The following is an 18,908-nucleotide window of genomic DNA, read 5'->3' on the forward strand; positions in this document are numbered from 1 at the left end:
TGTCAAACCTGGCCTGTTTTCCATATTGCTTATAGTAGTCAATGAGTTCACGCTCAGTTTTAAAAAACATCCGCGACGTTGGCCCTAAAACCCCATCATCATCATCATTCTCCGGCATTGGCTTTAAAATCTCATCATCATCATTCCTCGGTATTGGCTCTAATACTAGTATTCCTCATCAGTGTTCCCCGAATGCACAAATAAAGTAGTTGTAGTGCCCTCATCTACATGTTTCTCTTTAGAACAATCAACCTCTACATGATATCACAAAATGGAATATTAAGGAAGGTATCAACCCAACTTGACTATATATTACGCTTGTTTAATATGTACATGAATACATAAATAGTTATGGTTTACCTATTGCTCAAGTAACTCATCTCTCACATTTGGGGTATCTAGATAAGTACTACTTTCCGAAGAAAAAGCCAATCGCCTAGTAGATGAGGTGGGTTTTGTCACCTCTTTAGAATTACTTGAACATCCCGGATAGGGAATTGATAGTCCAAAAATATATGGAATTTGTGGTCCAAATGGGATTCCCGTCGGTTCCTGCAATTTACAATATCAAATCATAAATGTAATCTCAATAAATCCCTTTGAACATAACCACTTTGAAAATGAAATTTATCATCTCATTTCTCCATAAAAAAGGATTGGCATTTGGACTTAGTGCAAAAGGTGGAAAATATGTAGATGTCATATTCCATGATAACCATGCATATAGCTATACGTTAACCAATCTGGATATAATGGTTTTAATATTTCCTTAAATAATATCGACTTATGATTTATAACAAAATTATAAATCAAACCAATAACATGACTTTAGAATAACACAAGAATACTTGAGTGAATGTAGCAATGTTCGCAGGCATTGCAACAGTATAGGCAGGCATTATAGCAATGTTGGTAGGTCTTGCAAATGTGCCTTCTTCCCATTTCTCTATCAAGTTGTACACTAATAATACAAACATCAAGAATGGACCGATAAACCATCTTGATATATTTAAACAAAATAGGAAATTAAAAGAAATAAGTAACAAGAGGAAATATACAAATGTCCAGCGTGCATGTGTGGATGTTAAAATAGAGCACGATATAGATTTGAATACTTGCTCTACACTTAGGTTTATCCTTTTATCAACAAGATTGTCATTTGCTTGTTAAAAAAGTGACTAAGATGTTAAAAAAGTCGCACCCATTATTCATCATGGTGGGGCTACCTAATTTAATTCAATAAGGAATCAAGCACAAAGAGGAAGTGAGAGAGAGATAGATTGGAAGACAGTAAGATAAAAACAAATCATACACTTTCCTATTTTCTATCCTTTTAAGACTCAAATTAAACTGTGTTGGTTTATTTTTTTTTGTTGCGCCAGAGATTCTCTCCGCCTATTTCAATGATAGAAAAAAGAAAACAAAAAAGAAAAGAAGAAAAGTTGATATGAAATGGGAAATGGGAGAAAGGAAAAGTCACAACTCATGGCATATAATTCCCCTAGCATAGCCCCACTTTGTTTCCAGATATGAAGTGAGAGCATAGGATATGTCATCAACTAAATTTAGCTTCTTTATATATATATATATATATATATATATATATATATATATATATATTAAGAAATAGATTTCATTTCATTCAATGAACCGAAATTATAACTGTGACTTATCAATATAGGAAAATCCAGACTATAAGCCAAACTACGCATCTGCTCTGGGGCATCCCCGTACACATTGTGACGGACATTATCTTAATTTCTCAATAACTCTCTCTTAATGGAAAAAGTGTTCTGTAAAAATAGAACTGAGTAGTCCCCTCCATCCTCCCAGGAAGGAGCAGTACAGGAACTGCTGTTTTGGACGCCAACTCCAATAGCCTATTTATTCTTTATTAATAACTAAAGAACAAAAAACTACACTACAAAACACGACAAAACCATTACAGAACCACAAGCACAGGCATGAACGTAGACGGCATGCCCATTGCAAGCATCGACTTCACGAGCCCAGACGACACGAGCACCCAACTCTTGCACGGACAACAACCTCCACACAGGTCGGTTGTACGACCACCGACCGTAGCATCGCCCACCATTCTCGACCAGCTCTTGCCCCAGATTGCGTCCAATTTAGCAGCTCAACACCTCACTCAGGTAAAAAACAAAAACCCTAAAAAAAAAAAAGAATTACAGAACCCAAAACACACCAACTCTAAATAAATAACACATGGGTTGAAGAAACACATGGCCCATTCTAAACAAAAACCCAGCTTGTTTGCAAACAGTGGGAAGACAGCTAGGGTTTCATCTCTAACTATTAGCCATCGCCCCCAACCTTTTTTTCTTTTTTCTCTTTTCTTTTTTTCTTTTTTCCTCTGTTTTCCTTTCTCCTTCACCCGTGCGCCTCCGCATGAACATTTGCCTCTGCGACTACCGCCCACCTCTCGCACTAGCATTGGTCTTCCACTATTGCTCCTAGCTTTTCCTGCCATCTACCACCACCATCCCTCTCGCACAAACATAGCCCAGATGGGCATCACCCAGTTGCCCTCTCGCCCAGCTTCCCACCACTGTCCCTCTTGCCCGTTCCCCACCATCGGCCACCTCCACCTGGGTTTCGAACTTCCCCTCCATCGTCGCACAAGCACCAGCCACTTCTAGCTTCCTCCACCATACTAAAAAAAAAACAGAGGCTCTCGTGGCACATCGGGATCCTTCACCCATGCACCTCCCGTGGCTCATCACTGGCTTGAGTTTCCTCAACACATCGCAAGGGAGAAGCTTCGCACAGCCACCCGATGGCCATCACACAGCCACCCATCGATGACCATCATGGCCACCCAGGTGGCTCTACTAGGCTGCACGAGCACCAGCACCCATCGCACAGGGCATGACCATCACGGCCATCGCACTATCACACATCGATGACCATCGCACGACCACCATCGTACCATCGCACAGCCATCGCACGAACACCATCACACACCGCATGGCCACAGAGGATTTGTGGATTTGTGAGGGAGAAAATAGAGGAAACACGATAAACATAGAACTTAGACCACCTCCTTTATTAGACCTAATAAAACACAAAAACTAAAAACAACACACAAAAGCAAACTAAAAAGGAAGAAAGGAAAGAAGTGAGGGGGCAGGAGCCAAACTCCCACCCCCTCAAGCGAGTTGTGGCTTGGGAAAGTTTTTTTTTTCAGAGAGAAGGTGGAGGTTCTCTCTCTAGGGCTTTTCCTCGTAATGTATAGCAGGAAATTTAGCTTTGTTGACAACACTCGTACTCGTCCTAATGCCACATGGATTCTAAATTCCATTCTATTTGTCAACAATCATCTACTCCAACAGCCCTCGCGAAGAATGGCTGGATTTAGAGCAGCAATTTTCTCTATTGTAATTATTTTTTGGAAGATAGATATGTGCACCTTAACTATTGAACAAATGTCCATTGCCACTTACTGCAATATTATCAAACCTCATTGGGATGAGTTGTCCACGTTGTCCACGTTACTAACTCTTCCTACATGCTCTTAAGGTACTTTGCCAATTTTTTTATCAGTACAAACCTTACAACCTTACAACTTTGCAAGAATAAGAATGTGTTTCAATTTTGCTTTCTAGTAATGGATCTCTTTCAACCATATCAATATTACCAGCTAATGGTACTATTTCACCCACCACACCACCCTCAACCAACCTTGTTGGAGTTTTCTTCTTCCTCTTGAAATTTAGTTCCGCTTTCTACATCCTCAAATTGGGTGCACAAAATGCAGAAAAGAGAGTGCGCAAAATGTAGAGATTGAGAGCTGAAATTAGAAGGTGACAATAACGATTTCTTACGCGTTCGACAACCGACAGTGGTGGAGGAGAAGATCAAGTCGATGTTGATGGATCAGTAGTCAAACTCAAAACGAACACAACAATGGATCGGTGGTCGATGGCAGACAATGGTGGCGAAGGCTGACAATGGTGGAGGACACGACCATTGCGACTCTGTTGAACACAAATTGAAGAGATGAGGGAAATTTTTCAGATTTCAAATACCTGCTCGGACATCGCTATTTTGACAAAAGATGGAATCAAGCAATCACGATGGAAGAGGGGAGAAAATATAAGGGCAAGATGATGAAAATGCATCTTTAAAAAAGAATGTGACCCTTCTTACAAAATCATATGTATAGAATTGCATTATGCGTGATAATTAGAACCGGCCTTGAAAGTCTTTGCAACAATATTGATATTGGTATGAAAAAATCTATTCTTAAGCCGGTTTGTAAAGTATAAGAAATAAAATGCTTACACGATATAATTTGATTTAAAAGATAAATTTTAAAATTTAAATTTAACAATTCAATCATTTTTATTTAAATGATGTGGATGGTGTGTTTATAATTTACACACCGACTTGATAATAGAATAACTCGATTATATCCATGGCCAATTTCATAGATTGTGGATAAAAAAAAGAAAACCAGGAAATATATATAAATTGAATCTTAATAATATTTATTAAATATTAATTATTAGTCGAATTTCTTTCGGATTATAATAATTATTAAATAAGTAATAAATACCCATCTCTCCTATATATTGCATTATTGAATTTGAAAAACAAAAAATCATCAGTTACTATTTATTTATTATTATCTTATATTTCACACCTTATAAAAAATACCGGTGTGAGTGTGTAGAATTCCTCCTGAACTTAAAAGCCAAATCCTACCTGGTTTTACACCATTGCCCACACCTCCCTTCCTCTCAATGTCTATAGAGCTCAGACTTTCCCGTGCCAATCGTATCTATCGCCCTTCTGTAACTCTCTCTCTCTCTCTCTCTCTCTCTCTCTCTCTCGGTTTGTCTAAATACCTAGATATAATCTCTAGAGAGATGACTATTGGAATTTCAGGAACCTCTGGAGGGCAAGATCATTGTGAAATCTCCTTCTTCGATTTCTCACTATGGAATTCGCCTTACTCTCAACGGAACCGTCAACTTGCAGGTTTGAGTCGAGCCTCTTTTTGGATCCGGAGAAAATGATTTTATTAATGAATGATCGAAAAGATACAGAGAAAATTTTGAGACTCGTTTCCTTCTTAAAATTTCGAGCCGGCTAGAATAGCTGTAAGCTAATTCTGTTTGAATGTGTTTGTTAGCAATCCTTCTTCGTTTGGTTGCTATCTAGTGAAATGCTTTCGTTTGCTTTTTGGTAACACTTTTTGCTTAAAGGTTCGTGGTGGATCGGCTGGAGTTATCGAGTCCTTTTATGGGGTTCTCAAGCCCATCCCCATCTTGTAAGTTACTTTTCTCGGCTGTTCTTGTTTCCAGAGCTAAAACAAATTGCAGTATGCTTTTGAGAGGCACTAACTTTGCGATAAACTCTCTGTGGCTCATGTTAATTCAACCATAATTTCAGTTAAAATCCATTCAGTTCTTTTGCGCCGTGGCTTGTGAGAAAATAGAAATTGTGATTTTTGATGAATTGTAATGTACTAGTACTCAGAGCCATCCCCCTTGAGTTTGAAATATATGTTAAATCAGTAATTTTACTCAAGGCTTGTTGCTTCCATTAGAAAACTAGCTAGCCTGGTATTTACCATAACTAGGCTGGCTGTATCAATGGAAACAATGATAACTGGTGTGATTTTACCCAACATTTGGACTGCTAAAGGATTTTTTAGTTTGCTAACATGTAACACCCCTTCCCGTAGGTGTTACGTACATTCATAACATAATGTCCAATAAAGAGATTTAGTCTCATAAAATACCTCATCTATTGGATCTTAAAACTTGACTAGCATGACAGTCTTTCATAACATAAAAGCTGAAAAATAAAGAAATGACATAAGCTAGTTCTAGGTGATACCAACACTGCTTAAATGTCTAAATCATACACTAAGTCTCTGGAAATTTATTCTACTCCTAGCACTCCTGCTCTGTATCCACCAAATCATCATTTGGGATAGCAAAACAAAGAAACAAACAAATGAGTTGAAGACTCAGTAATAGCACATCATATTGTAAACGTAACTTAGTTTAACATTAGACTTAATTTTGAAAACTTACATACATCATCACACATATACATAACATATAGATCATTCATTAGTAACATAAGCGGAATCAAACATAATCATGGCAATACATGTAACGTAGATGCATGAATGACTGACTCCATGCATTTCCTATCATTCATACATAACCTATTCATCTTGTCTTTCACTTACTTAGTGGGAATCATAACATGTGTGCATTGGTCCAATTGTCGTTGACCGTATATAACATATCATAACATAGGGTAAACCACGCTTGGGTCTTGGCATTGTCTAACATATCACAATATATAGTGAAACACGCTTGGGTCCGTGTTATCACATAGCATATGGTAAACTACGCTTGAGTCCATGGCACTGTCTAACGTACCATAACATGTAGTGAAACACGCTTGAGTCCATGTTGTCACATATCATATGGTGAACCACGCTTGAGTCCATGACGCTGCATAACATATCATAACTTGTGGTGAAACACACTTGGGTCCGTGTCACCTCATAGCATATAGTAAACCACACTTGAGTCCGTGTCACCTCATAGCATATAGTAAACCACACTTGAGTCTGTGTCACCTCATAGCATATAGTAAACCACACTTGAGTCCGTGGCACCATATATCATAACCTTTGGTGAAATACGCTTGGGTCGGTGTCACCTCAAAACATTTTAGCTTACATGTGGTGGACCACGCTTGAGTCCATGGCTTGCACATCCACCCATAGCTTAAGGCCAATCTTAAAGCTTACTTGTCATTCATGTCTTTTCTTATTAACTTTCATAATGCATGAGAACATGTTTGACTTCATGAATTTACATTTCATGGCAGACTCTTGTGCATGGCATAACATTATACATGGCATATTAATATAAGTCTTACACCACATAGCATAACATAGGCATGGCATAACGTGATCTAAACATTGCATGGCCTACATGTGATTTTCATAACATCTCCTCGCATCCATCTAACAACATATCATCTCATTCGCAAACATATCATCATAATTCATTGAGGTTCATGAAAAGGGCTAACCTTGTATTGGCTCGTAGCATAGCATAGGTAAACATCACATTTTTTATGCACAATCAGAATAATTACAGCACACATATAATTATGATCATACTACTTACCCCTTAGCGCTGCTTCCACAATCTCACGTCTTAGCTCGTGACTGAGAGAGAGAGAAGAACCATTGCAATAGTGGGTCTAGGTGGCTGGCCGAGGGTCACAGTGGTGCAACTGGAGGGTCCCTTGGAATAGTGGGGGATTCGACAGAGTTTGGCTGACTGGTGGTTTCTGGGCAGCATGGGTGGTGCTCCGATGTCCTCTGTGGTCGACAGTGGCGGTGGCGTCTTCTGTGGTAGTTGCCGGTGAGGTGGCAGTTTGGTATGGAGAGAAAGTGCTGTGGTGGCTTCTGTTTTCAACGTGGGGCTTGCTGTGAGAATGGGTTTGGCCGTGAGTATGGGCAGTGGCTAATGGGAAGGTTTTGGCCGTAAGGGAGCTGCTGGTTTGATGGAGGAAAAAGCGTTAGGAAAAAGAGAGGATTTATGGGAGGGTTTTTGAGTTGAGAGTTGGTTTCCAATTAGGAAACTATTCAAACTAGGAAATCAAACAGAGGGATATACGGGGTGAAGATAGTGGAAGAAACAATCAACTAAAATCACTATTTTAAAACTGATCTGATAAAATATTTACTAAAATAATAATAATTATTATTATAAAAATAATAATTCTAAGCCCTAATTTAGGACCCGTTTGTTACATAATAACCCAATAAATCTGTAATGAGGTGCAAACTTTAATTCTTTTTTTTTTTTCTCCACGAAGTTCTTTTTATTCTCATGGGTAAGATAAATTACAATTCGTATTTCCTGACCCCTTAGTTTTGTCGGATTTGGAGATTGGTGTAAATTAATTGTTTTTCTCACTGGGAAACAGGAAAAAGAGCATAGAGGTTAGACCTTCTGGAAAGATTGGTCCGGGTATAGCAGAGGTAGTGTATCTGTAACGAGTAATCTCTTCTAGTAATGCTTTTACTTTGAAACAATGTTATGATCCTAAATAACTCCACCTATGTTGCAGTACTACTGGTGGAACTTCTCTAGTGTTCTAAAACCACCTTTATGAGCATGCAATTTTAAGTCTTTGGAAATTTTGAAATGTGGTATTCAATGGTGTAGGAACTTCCATGGAGGTTGTCTTTCTCATGTTGCATGAAGTGCCTTGTCGTAGTTGACATTTGAATATTTCTCACTTAAATGTTTGTTGGCGTGTATCTACGCTTCTTCTCCTTTCCGCTTTACAGATCCCCCTTTGATTCATACTTTATTCCCCCCCCCCCCCCCCTCCCCCCTCGCGAATTACTAGCCTTCCTCAATTTTTCTTTCATTGAGGTAAAATCATAGCAAATGGACTTTTTTATCTGCAATTGGGTTTGCTCTATGTTACATTTTAAGGGAACAGAAAATTCTTATGGTGTCCTTTGAAATTATAATTGTTCATGTACTGTGGCAGATACCATTTTCCATGATTCTGAGACAGCCAGGAGAAGACAACTTAGAAAGATTTTATGAAACCTTCCATGGAGCCAATATCAGCATACAGGTGTGTATTTTCATCTTAGAAAAACTTTATTGTTCACCTTCATGCTGAGAGAACTATTGTATTTGGCTCTCATTTTGCTCCTAATAACATGTTTGACTCTGGATAATTAATAAATCCTTTGATAGTATTTAGTTTCTGTAGATATAATGAGAGGTTATCTTCACAAAACAATATCTACAACAGTGGAGTTCATAGTTGAAAGCGATGCAGGTATTGTTTGATCATACTTCTTAATATTATCTTCTAGATAGTTACATAAAGCTTCCTTCCTTTACCTGTGTTTATGTTTTCAGCTGATCTTTTCGAGCGGCCAGTTTCTCCTGAGATGGTTATTTTTTATATCACTCAAGACACGCAAAGACACCCACTGCTTGCTGAACTAAAGTCAGGTGTCCTTATCGCCATCCGCTGCCATTCCCCCCCAGTTTTTCTTTCAAACTCGTGTCTGGGATCTTGGTTTTTTCCCCCTCTTATTTGTACAATTGCATCATTTCAAATTATAACTGCTTCGTATAAAGACATCTTATTGAAGTGGCCTCTTTTTTCTACTCTTTATAGAATGCGGTGTATCTGACTTTCTTTTAGTCATTTGATCCACTTATACTGAGAATTTTGCTGAATAGCAGGATTCCGGGTGACAGGAAAGATGTCCACTCAATTTTCTTTATCAGATCCAATCACTGGTGAACTAACTGTAGAAGCATCCGCACTTCCCATTTGCTCTATTGACATTCACTTGCTTCGAGTAGAGTCAGTTCTTCTTGGGGAGAAAATTGTTACTGAAACCTCTCTGATTCAGACTACACAGGCACGCAAGATTCCATATCTTCTTAATACATCTCAAGTTATTACTCAATTAACATGCCATATAACATACTCTTTAATTTCTTTTCATTTATTAGATTTCTTTTCATTTATTAGATTGCAGATGGAGATGTCTGTCGCAATATGACTTTGCCCATCTATGTAATACTTCCGCGTCTTTTGACCTGTCCAACAATCTTACCCGGGTGAGTTCCCTATTACAGATTATTCTTCTTAAATCTCTTATGATTCCCTTTTTCTAAGAATAAATAATAGTGAAAGCCAAAAGTTTCATGCTTTTAGGTGTGATTACCAACTCAACTCAATGGAACTCAAATCTCTTATTTGCCCCCAAGGAGGGCATTTATTATCTTGGTTTTTTTTTTTTTTTTTAAGAAAATTCTTTCCTTGTTGTACTCATTATTCCATGCACAATTGGCTTTTAAGTGTGATTACCAACACAACTTAGTCCTCGTTTGTTTTCGCAGATCAAATGAGATGAGTTGAGATAAAAGTTAAAAGTTGAATAAAATATTGTTAGAATATATTTTTTTTAATATTATTTTTGTTTTGGGATTTAAAAAAGTTGAATTGTTTATTTTATTTTGTGTGAGAATTTGGGAAAGTTTTTTTTTTTTTTATAGGTAAATTTGGGAAAATTGTTATGATGAGATGAGATGAGATGAGATGAAAAGTTTTGTAAAAGTGAATGAGGCCTTAGTATGTTAGGAATTTTATCTTTTTTCTTGCATTCTTGGAAACCCTAGAACCTGCACTCTTTTTCTCCTTTAGCTACCAATCAACCCATCAAACTGACTTTTGAAATCCTTATTGGTCGTTGTCCAGATCTTCCAATAACATATCAATCAATGATAGAATAATATTTGTTTCTGAACAGAAGTCTTTCGTTGGTGTAACTTGTTATTCCATGCACAATTGGCTTTTGAGTGCAATTACCAACTCAATTCAGTGTGTTACAAATTATCTTTTTCCTTCTTGTAAACCCTACACCCCACGCTTGTTTTCTCCTTTAGCTACCGAGCAACCCATCAAACTAACTTTTGAAATCCTTATTTGCTGTTGTCCAGATCTTAAAAAACATATAAATCAATGATAGAATTAAGGGATATGATATAACGGTGTTGCTTATTAGCTTATATATTGGACTGAAACTGTTTTTTTGGAGTTACGTGATTTTGTTTGTTAAGTAAGAAGTAATTTTATTAGAAACTAACGAATGTATAGGCGAAGTCCATGTACATAGGAAGTATACAAAAGAAAACACCTAGATACATTCTATGAAACAGAAAGCGACAACAGAAAATCATGAACAGAGATTCCGTTAGTCACTAAAGCAGAAAGTCAAAGCAATAAAGAATCCACAAAAAAGTTCTGGATTTGCTCCAAAGTATATTTCTTGTCATTAAAACACCACTGATTTCTTCCATCCAAATGCACCACATAAGACACGAAGGAACCATCTTCCAAGCCGCATCCACTTGAGCACAACCATGAAGCCTGTTCCAACATGCAAGAAGATCAACCACTCTCAATCGCATCACCCAAGCCAAACCAATTCTACAAAAGATGCCATCCCACAAAACCCTTGCCAGCTCACAATGCAAAGCTAAATGATCCATGGTTTCCCCATGCTTCTTACACATGAAGCAACAATCCATAACTACAATACCGTGCTTCCTTAAATTGGAGTTCATGATTTGATGCCATGATATTGCTTATTTCACAAGTCAGGAGTAAGTCTTATCTGACTCATGATAGACTAAAGATAACTTTTTGTCAAGAACAAAGTATCTCATATATCAGCTCACCTTAGGGTGTGGGCAATACCTCAGTACAATACCATTGCAAATAGCTCAAAGAAACATACATTTACACTCCACACCATACGAGGCAAAAATCATTTGCATCTCAAATAAGGTAAGCCCGCTTTTTCAGTCATCAAAAAACCCCTCACCTCTATTTGGAATGTCTAGCCAATCAAAGTATTCCTGCCTGATTTGACAAAATAATGTGCCACTCGATTAACCTCCCAGAACACATGCCCCATGTTAAAAAAAAAATGCTTACAAACCTCAAAAAGTTCATCCCAAATCTCCATCGCATCGTAGGAAGTCTTCCTTTCCCAAACAACCATTTAACGACGACTTGAGAATCTGATTCAAGATCCACCTCTTTACCTAATGGTCTCAAACACCGCCCATCCAAGATTACTCTAAAGACAACTTGTGTTGTTAAATTATGTTGTGTCTCAACTTAAAATCTGACAAGGATAGACTTGTTGGACTTATCTGCTGAAGAAAAAGGAGTGTTGAGAGGCAAAACCCATATAGACATTAGTCTTTAGTCTGCCTTTGCCTGGTAACGATTACTCCTCTTGAACTTCAATTTAATGTACGCCTCATTGAAGCACAACACTGATTTTGCCGAAAACAAGCATTTGAACTAATTTCCTCTTTAATGATGCCGGTTGCTCTGTAAATCTTAAACCTTCACATGTGACCATGTTTGTCGATTTTATTAATATCTTTCTCAGTTGATGGCAACCCATAGCTGCCTTACCTTTTAATTTTAGTAGATTTCTTTTGCTGATGTGCCTTCCTTCTTATGCTGCTAGCGTCAATTTAATTGACAATATGTAAAAGAAAGTATTTGCACTAACTCCATTTAAAATTATATCTTGCAGTCCATTTTCAATTGAATTCAAAGCTTGCATAGCCATAAGCTTTCAATCAGAGCTATCAAAATTGCATTCAAAATCTGATCCCACAAGCCCTAGACTTTGGGTGAGCATCATCTTCTCTGATTACTGAAAAAGATGGCAGTTTTGTTTTTTCGGGTTCTAATCAATTGTATCTAAAATCTTATTATATTCATATGTCAGATAGCGATGGAAACTTTGCCACTTGAATTGGTTCGAACAAGATAGGTTGATTCGAACGGAGACAACAGTTTGATCAAGATGAAGATGTGTATATGAAGTACCTTAAACTTCTGACACTATATCTTTTATTAATTTTAATCTCTCAAATTTTGAGTGCTTCACCGATGTGAAAAGTTGACGTGGAAAAATATATTTGCAACCGTGAATTGTGTAACTGTTGCGTAATTTGCATAAGAGTTTCCATTAACCATCAAGAGTGGTTTTTGCATGGTATAAAATAGAGGTAGAAGAACTTGTAAAAATATAAAATAAAATAGGGGTAGAAGATGGAGATTAAAAAAAAAAAGAAAAAAAAAATCTCAAAATGCAAAAATACCATTGGTAGCTGCCAAAGAGTGAACACTTTTCAATCAAAGCAAATAGATTTTTGGTATCAAGAAAACAAATACGTATCTCATCATATTATTAAATAATAAACAGGGAAAATAATTTAGGTTCATGCACATATTAGTAGCAACCAAACCAAAGTTAACCTTATTCTGATATCTTCTCAAAAAGACTATTGATTACTTCACTCAACTGAAAACTCAAACAACATTGTGTGTTTATACTTCTCACCGGGTTGAACAACAACAGATGGGAAGTTCGATTGGTTTATGGCATTTGGGAATCCCTGAGTCTCCAAACATAGCCCAGCATGCTTTCCATAAACAGCACCTCCTTTACCAGTGACTCCATTCACGTAATTTCCTGTATAAAACTGCATCCCAGGAGCGTTGCTCCACAGGTTAAGGACCCTAGAGCTCGACGGGTCCTTCACTTTGGCGGCATGTTTCAAACCTGATTTCTCTTCCCCATGGTCTAGCACATAGTTGTGGTCATACCCTATACCAACCTCATGGATTGACTCGCCTACCCTCTTTTCATAGGTGAAATCAAAGGGGGTGCCTTTCACTGGCACGATCTCACCAGTAGGGATTGTGTTCTGATCCACAGGAGTAATATGGTTCGCCCAAATCTGAATTGAGTGGTCAAGTATGTTCCCAGAGTTGTGGCCAGCTAAGTTCCAGTAAGTGTGTTGAGCTAAGCTTATTGGAGTTGGCTTGTTCTCTGGCACAGCTTCCATGTCAAGCCTCAGTGTGGTGCTTGAAGTAAGTTTGTAGGTTGCAGTCACAGAGACATCACCTGGGTAACCTAGTACCAGAAAAAAACAGATATAAAAAGAGAAGGTGAGAGAGAGAGAGAGAGAGAGAGAGAGAGAGAGAATTATACCTTCCTCCCCATCATGGGCGTGATATTTAAAAGTCACTGAAGGGTTCTCGCCTTTTTTATGTTCGACTAGATCCCACACCCTTTTATCAAATCCTTTGTGCCCTCCTAAAGAAAGGGGAAAAGAAAGATCATGAAGAAGAGAGAAAACAGAAATCACCATAATTCTACACAAACACAGAACTCGTGAAATTTCAGTTGACCTGAACGATAGAATTCCATGGGAACATGAACAATAAAAACATGGACTTGAGGGTGATATAAAACTATCATGTAGAACCTGAGTATTCTTCGAGCTGGGAAATCTGTTTTAGGAAAGTACAACTTGATTGTTTTTGCTAACTTAATAATGCAGAAAGGTCCTGGATAAATGCAGAGTCTATATAACTAATCTCAAGTAGTTTGCAACCCACTTTTTATCAACACACTCATCATGGTAATAACCACAGGCAATAATGAAAATTTGATACGGATGATCTCTTCAACCTGCTTCAAGCAAGATGAATGCCGAACAACTAATAACATGGACTTATAAGAATTGATCATAGAGTACGCCCATCACAGTGGAAAGGACAATTATAATAGTAATATAGGAGCTTTAATTAGACAATTTTCTAGATTTTTTTAATTCAACAAAAAGAATACAAGTCTCCCGATCTTCTAAAAAAAAGTGAAAAACAATATTCCATGTTTGTAATGGTTTGGCTAATTTTGTGGTGTTAGATAGATAATGTTTTTCTTCTACACCTTGATTTTGGGCCTTCTTTGTATGGCCGCCAAAGTGCACTTTTTTCTAAAAAATGTTCATACCCTAAGGTGAACCATCATTTTGAACAAGCACCTGCACGCTAGATGGCACTGTTCCTATTTATGTCGAAAGAGAACAGACTGAGGAATTAAACTTGGAGAACCATATATTTGTTATTTGTTACACGTTCAACATTCAAACAACAAATTAGAACCACTTTTGGCTACTTCTAGGAGGCAATGAAATAGACAATTTCGCAGACATTTTTTTTATATATAAGTGCCAATCTTGCAGACAATTAGAACTAGTGAACCACAATTTTCATACCATGCTGCCCAGAAAAGAGTGATAAAAAATAGAAAGAGCTTCACAATTTTCATACCATGGAGACTGTTTGGAGGCTTGTTGATGGGCAAAGAGAATTCAACCCCATTAAGTGTAAATTTTCCATCTTTGACTCTGTTAGCGACCCGACCCACAATGCAGCCAAAATAGGGTGCAGCACCTTTCTGATCATAAAAATCCAAACCCACAAAACCATGAGATCAAACCAATGCTTAATAATCCAGGAATTAGAAATAGTTAAACAAAACAAGAATAATGATAGAAAAAATCTATTCATCATCCATTTTCTCATCATCTCATGATGTGGCATTAGATGATAGGTTCACAAATGAAATATAATAAATAGTCTCAAATCATCTAATGCCACATCATGTGATGATGAGAGGATGATGAGAATTAGAATGATAAGTATAATTACTATGATGATATACCTACCCTACCTTTTTAAAACTCGGTTACAACTACCAATGTGATAGTGCCATCTCATCAAAAACAGATGACTTGAAGAATATAGCTATAGCAAAAATCATAATTTTATGAATTCTATAGCAAGTTGAGACTGAATCAAATGACATTGCAGAGAAAGTGGGTAGAATACACATCATCATCTCGTAAGAATTGTTCAAATAAATTCCCCACAGAAAACTCAAATAAAGAATCTATTCCCATTCAAAAATCATATGCCCAGAAAGATTTAATTAAACATGAGATCACCACTATACAACAAAATGAATAAGCTTCTATAATTGCAGAAGAAAAGGTGTATATAATTCTCATCATCATCCAATTGAACATCCTCTAAGAAAATCGCTGGCTTCCACAATTAATAAATAAATAAAAGGAAAAAAAACCAATCATGCAGAAAACATTACACCCACAACCAAATTCGTCATCATTAGATCACCACTATACAACAAAATGAAAATCAGAAGGGTTAACAGAATTTTACCAGATATGGTTCAAGAGAGTCGAATCCAAGAACAACATCAGCCAATTTCTCTTCAAAGTATCACGGAAGTCAGAACCCAAAATCAGTAACATTCCCACAAACCCAGAAAAAATAAAAGAGAAGAAAGAAACGATTCTGAGACAAAACACAGATGAGAACGCATGGCAGAACACATATACCGTCTTTGCCAGGTACAGACAATGAAGTGATGGTGCAGCCCAGGTTGGTAATGAGAACACTCATTGTTCCATTGTTCAGTTCGAAGAGCTCTGGCTTCGTGTTCGGATCTGCCATTGGAATTTCTTTGAGACTTCAGAGGACTCAGTCGGAGAGAGTTGCGTGATGCTGGGGAGAGATGTCAATCATCTTTATTACGGTAGCATGATAAGAGGAATCGGATTCTATAAAAAAGGAGGGTTGAAAGTTGAAACGTGCAGAATGACATCATCTTAATCACTCCAGTTATGTTTCTTGGTTGGCTTGATCTTCTGTTCCGTATCAGATTTGTTGACCCCGACAAATGGAATTTATTTAATTAGTCATTTTTTACCGCTCACACTTTTAAAAAATAAAAAAATTTATTTATCATCTTAACTTTCATAATTTTTCTATCATTTTATAATATGATATTAAATAATAAATTAACAAGTAAAATATAATAAATAATTTTCAATCACCTAATGTCACATTATAAAATATTAAAAAGATGATTAAACTTAAGATGATAAATAACATTACTCAAGTGTAAATAGTGACTAATACATAATAAATTCTTTTATTTATTTCTCTTTTTTAACCAAATTTCATGGAATTTGAAAATCAGAAATTTATTGGTGTAGAAATAAAGAAAAAATCCCTATATAATAAATGAGGATAAAACTACTTATCCAAAAAATATATCCAAGGGGGATCCAAAATATTATTTTTGGAATGAGAAGATCTTTTAGATTAGTTTTTATTGGATTTAAAAAAAAAATAAAGTTATTTGATAACATATGTAGGAATAAAATTTTTGTAAGAGATTTTTTTTTTGGGGGGGGTTTTGTATTTTTTTTTTCACAAGAAAACGGATGTAATTGGTTCAATAAAAATGATTTTTGAGATTTTCTTGGAATTTAATGAAGTTTGGATCAGAGGTGATTTCTTTAAAAAAAATCAGATACGTTTTTAAAAATATCTTGTTCCCAAAACTCTAAGATCCAACCCTATATAAAATTATGGTATGAGAATATAAAAAAATAAAAATAAAAAATTGGGTAATTGACAGTTTAGCGTGGATTTACTAGGAATTTGAGGGATTTCATTTGTATCCTTATTTTTTGAGGAATTGGGTAACTCAAAACCTTCTACATTTTTAAAAGAGTGAGCGAGATTCATGCCCATTTAGATATTGAGCTGAATTGAGACGAATTGAATTATTTATGAATAATAGTAAATTGAGATAATAGAATAATTTTATGAGATCTACCTAAAATGAGTTTAATTGTATTTGGATGTTAAAATGAGTTTAGATGTAATTATGAGAAGTTGAAAAAATTTTGTGAATCTCACGTATAAAGAGTTATTGAGTTAAAAAATATTATGAGTCTCATGTATAAAGAGATTTTGGATTGAGATGAATTTTGATGTTAGACTCAGTTTAAAATTAGACTGAACTGAGTTGATATTGTATAAATTTCAATACCAACTCAGTTGATACTGAACTAAGACAGTTCAGTCCAAGTTCCGAAGAGGGTCTTACACACTTTAATATTGTACAAATTATTTTCTGTTCTTTGTATACGATATTTTATCTACTAGATTTACTTGTATTCATATTGCTTAATGGTTTAACCACAAGTTTTTAAATGATTTAATTTTATCTGAGCTTATATTAAAAAAAGGATTAGGCTTTATATTATTAAACTTATCTAAATAATTAAGATGGGTTAAGCCAAGTTCAAACATTACTAATATATAATTAATTAGTGAACTGAGCTAGAACTCAAAGGGTACTAAAGTTAAAAAAAACTCAACTCCGGTTCAAATTCAGCTTAAATATTTTATTTGTGAGTGTCCTTGTAGTCTTAACTCTTTATTTTATCCTTTTAAAAAAACTCTTTATTTTATTTTGTTTTATTTTATTTTAGACAAAGTAATTCAAGGCCAAAGTTTGGTGGTGTTTAGATAGGATTTTCTCGTATCAGAAATATAAATAGCCACCATATCGGAGGATATTTTGAGGTCGATATTACTTAAAATTATATCATATTCCTATCTTACTTTTATTTTACTCTGCAGATATGAAATTATTCATAATGATTACATTTCAAAGATCATAAATACTGTACAATAAAAGTAAAATGATAATGCCGTATATGAGATTTTCTTTTTTCACAAAAATATATATGATTATTAATGCTTGTATTAATATTTATTAGATAAATCCTTATGGATTGGCTCAAGTGATAAAAGACCTTGGCCTCGGTGGTCTACTCCCTCCAAATTTAAAGTTTCAATCATTTTGGGTGCAAATAATTTTTAGGGTTCATCGGATATGAGAAATTTCCTCTTGATTTATCTAAAGTACACTTACGAAAAATTGCTTGCTGAAGGTGTTTAACCTTCGACATTAATCAAAATTTTATTCTCGAATACCAGAATGCCAATAAAAAGATATTTATTAGACTTTGTAGATATTGAAGTCGGACCAAAGAAATATGTCTACTAGCATAGTTGTTTCATATGGCATGAGTCATGGCATTATCTGATCCTTATTTATTAAGTGATAAATGACAATCCTTCAAATAACTGTCTGACTGATTAATGTCAATGCATAAAGATATTCTGATAGGAACGATTATGAAGAACAAAAGGGATTTTTTTGTACATAAAAGAATAAAGACTGCTTAGAACTCAAGCTCATGCAACCAAGTGGTGTGTTCATAATTCCAACAAGAGTCCAATCACCCACAAGCAATTAATGGAACAGTTCCTCCCTTTTCAAGAATTTCAATATGCATTGAGTTGAATACTCGTAAACTATTTGTTTTGAGAAATACACAATAGTTTTGGGAAAAGTAAAGGTTTTATATATTTTTATTATTAGTTATGTAGTAATTTAATCTTATATATATATATATATATAATCTATTTATAGGCTTCTTTTTTTTTTTTTTTACACACCTAGCACACCATAGAAGTGGAAGCCTTCCACATCAGCTATGTTAAAAAATATTAGTGTTTTA

General features: G+C 35.8%; 2 protein-coding genes across 3 annotated transcripts; one reads left to right on the forward strand and one right to left on the reverse strand.

Moving 5' to 3' along the window:
• The first annotated feature begins 4,701 nt into the window (after positions 1-4,701).
• Positions 4,702-12,581, forward strand: LOC121242694 (vacuolar protein sorting-associated protein 26C). Of its 2 annotated transcripts, none has more exons than XM_041140621.1 (11): positions 4,702-4,820; positions 4,915-5,007; positions 5,235-5,299; positions 7,999-8,053; positions 8,575-8,664; positions 8,790-8,874; positions 8,958-9,053; positions 9,288-9,472; positions 9,586-9,674; positions 12,173-12,272; positions 12,371-12,581. In XM_041140621.1, exons 1-11 carry the CDS (start codon positions 4,770-4,772, stop codon positions 12,413-12,415), a joined length of 954 nt encoding a protein of 317 aa, XP_040996555.1. In that variant the 5' UTR covers positions 4,702-4,769; the 3' UTR covers positions 12,416-12,581. The 2 variants fall into 2 exon arrangements, with proteins under 2 accessions (XP_040996555.1, XP_040996554.1); XM_041140620.1 differs by having other exon boundaries at positions 12,375-12,581.
• Positions 12,582-12,809: 228 nt separating this feature from the next.
• LOC121242693 (galactose mutarotase) lies at positions 12,810-16,110 on the reverse strand. Its single transcript, XM_041140619.1, has 5 exons — positions 15,861-16,110; positions 15,682-15,731; positions 14,770-14,896; positions 13,643-13,747; positions 12,810-13,564 (listed from the first exon to the last, which is right to left on the reverse strand). The coding sequence occupies exons 1-5, from the start codon at positions 15,973-15,975 to the stop codon at positions 12,942-12,944; spliced, it is 1,020 nt and encodes a 339-aa protein (XP_040996553.1). The 5' UTR covers positions 15,976-16,110; the 3' UTR covers positions 12,810-12,941.
• Between the last annotated feature and the right edge of the window lie 2,798 nt (positions 16,111-18,908).

This window comes from Juglans microcarpa x Juglans regia, chromosome 8D, assembly GCF_004785595.1.
Source record: "Juglans microcarpa x Juglans regia isolate MS1-56 chromosome 8D, Jm3101_v1.0, whole genome shotgun sequence".
NCBI classification, from domain to species: Eukaryota; Viridiplantae; Streptophyta; class Magnoliopsida; order Fagales; family Juglandaceae; genus Juglans; species Juglans microcarpa x Juglans regia.

What these genes read in the sequence shown, in the direction of transcription:
- LOC121242694 (XM_041140620.1), top strand. Translation starts at nt 4,770, where the DNA reads ATGTCTATAGAGCTCAGACTTTCCCGTGCCAATCGTATCTATCGCCCT. An exon ending in GAGCCAATATCAGCATACAG is followed by an intron (nt 8,665 to 8,789) that starts GTGTGTATTTTC and finishes ATCCTTTGATAG; the next exon opens with TATTTAGTTTCTGTAGATAT. An exon ending in TGTCCAACAATCTTACCCGG is followed by an intron (nt 9,675 to 12,172) that starts GTGAGTTCCCTA and finishes TATATCTTGCAG; the next exon opens with TCCATTTTCAATTGAATTCA.
- LOC121242693 (XM_041140619.1), bottom strand. Translation starts at nt 15,975, where the DNA reads ATGGCAGATCCGAACACGAAGCCAGAGCTCTTCGAACTGAACAATGGA. An exon ending in ACTCTCTTGAACCATATCTG is followed by an intron (nt 14,897 to 15,681) that starts GTAAAATTCTGT and finishes TTTTATGATCAG; the next exon opens with AAAGGTGCTGCACCCTATTT. An exon ending in GCCTCCAAACAGTCTCCATG is followed by an intron (nt 13,748 to 14,769) that starts GTATGAAAATTG and finishes CCCTTTCTTTAG; the next exon opens with GAGGGCACAAAGGATTTGAT.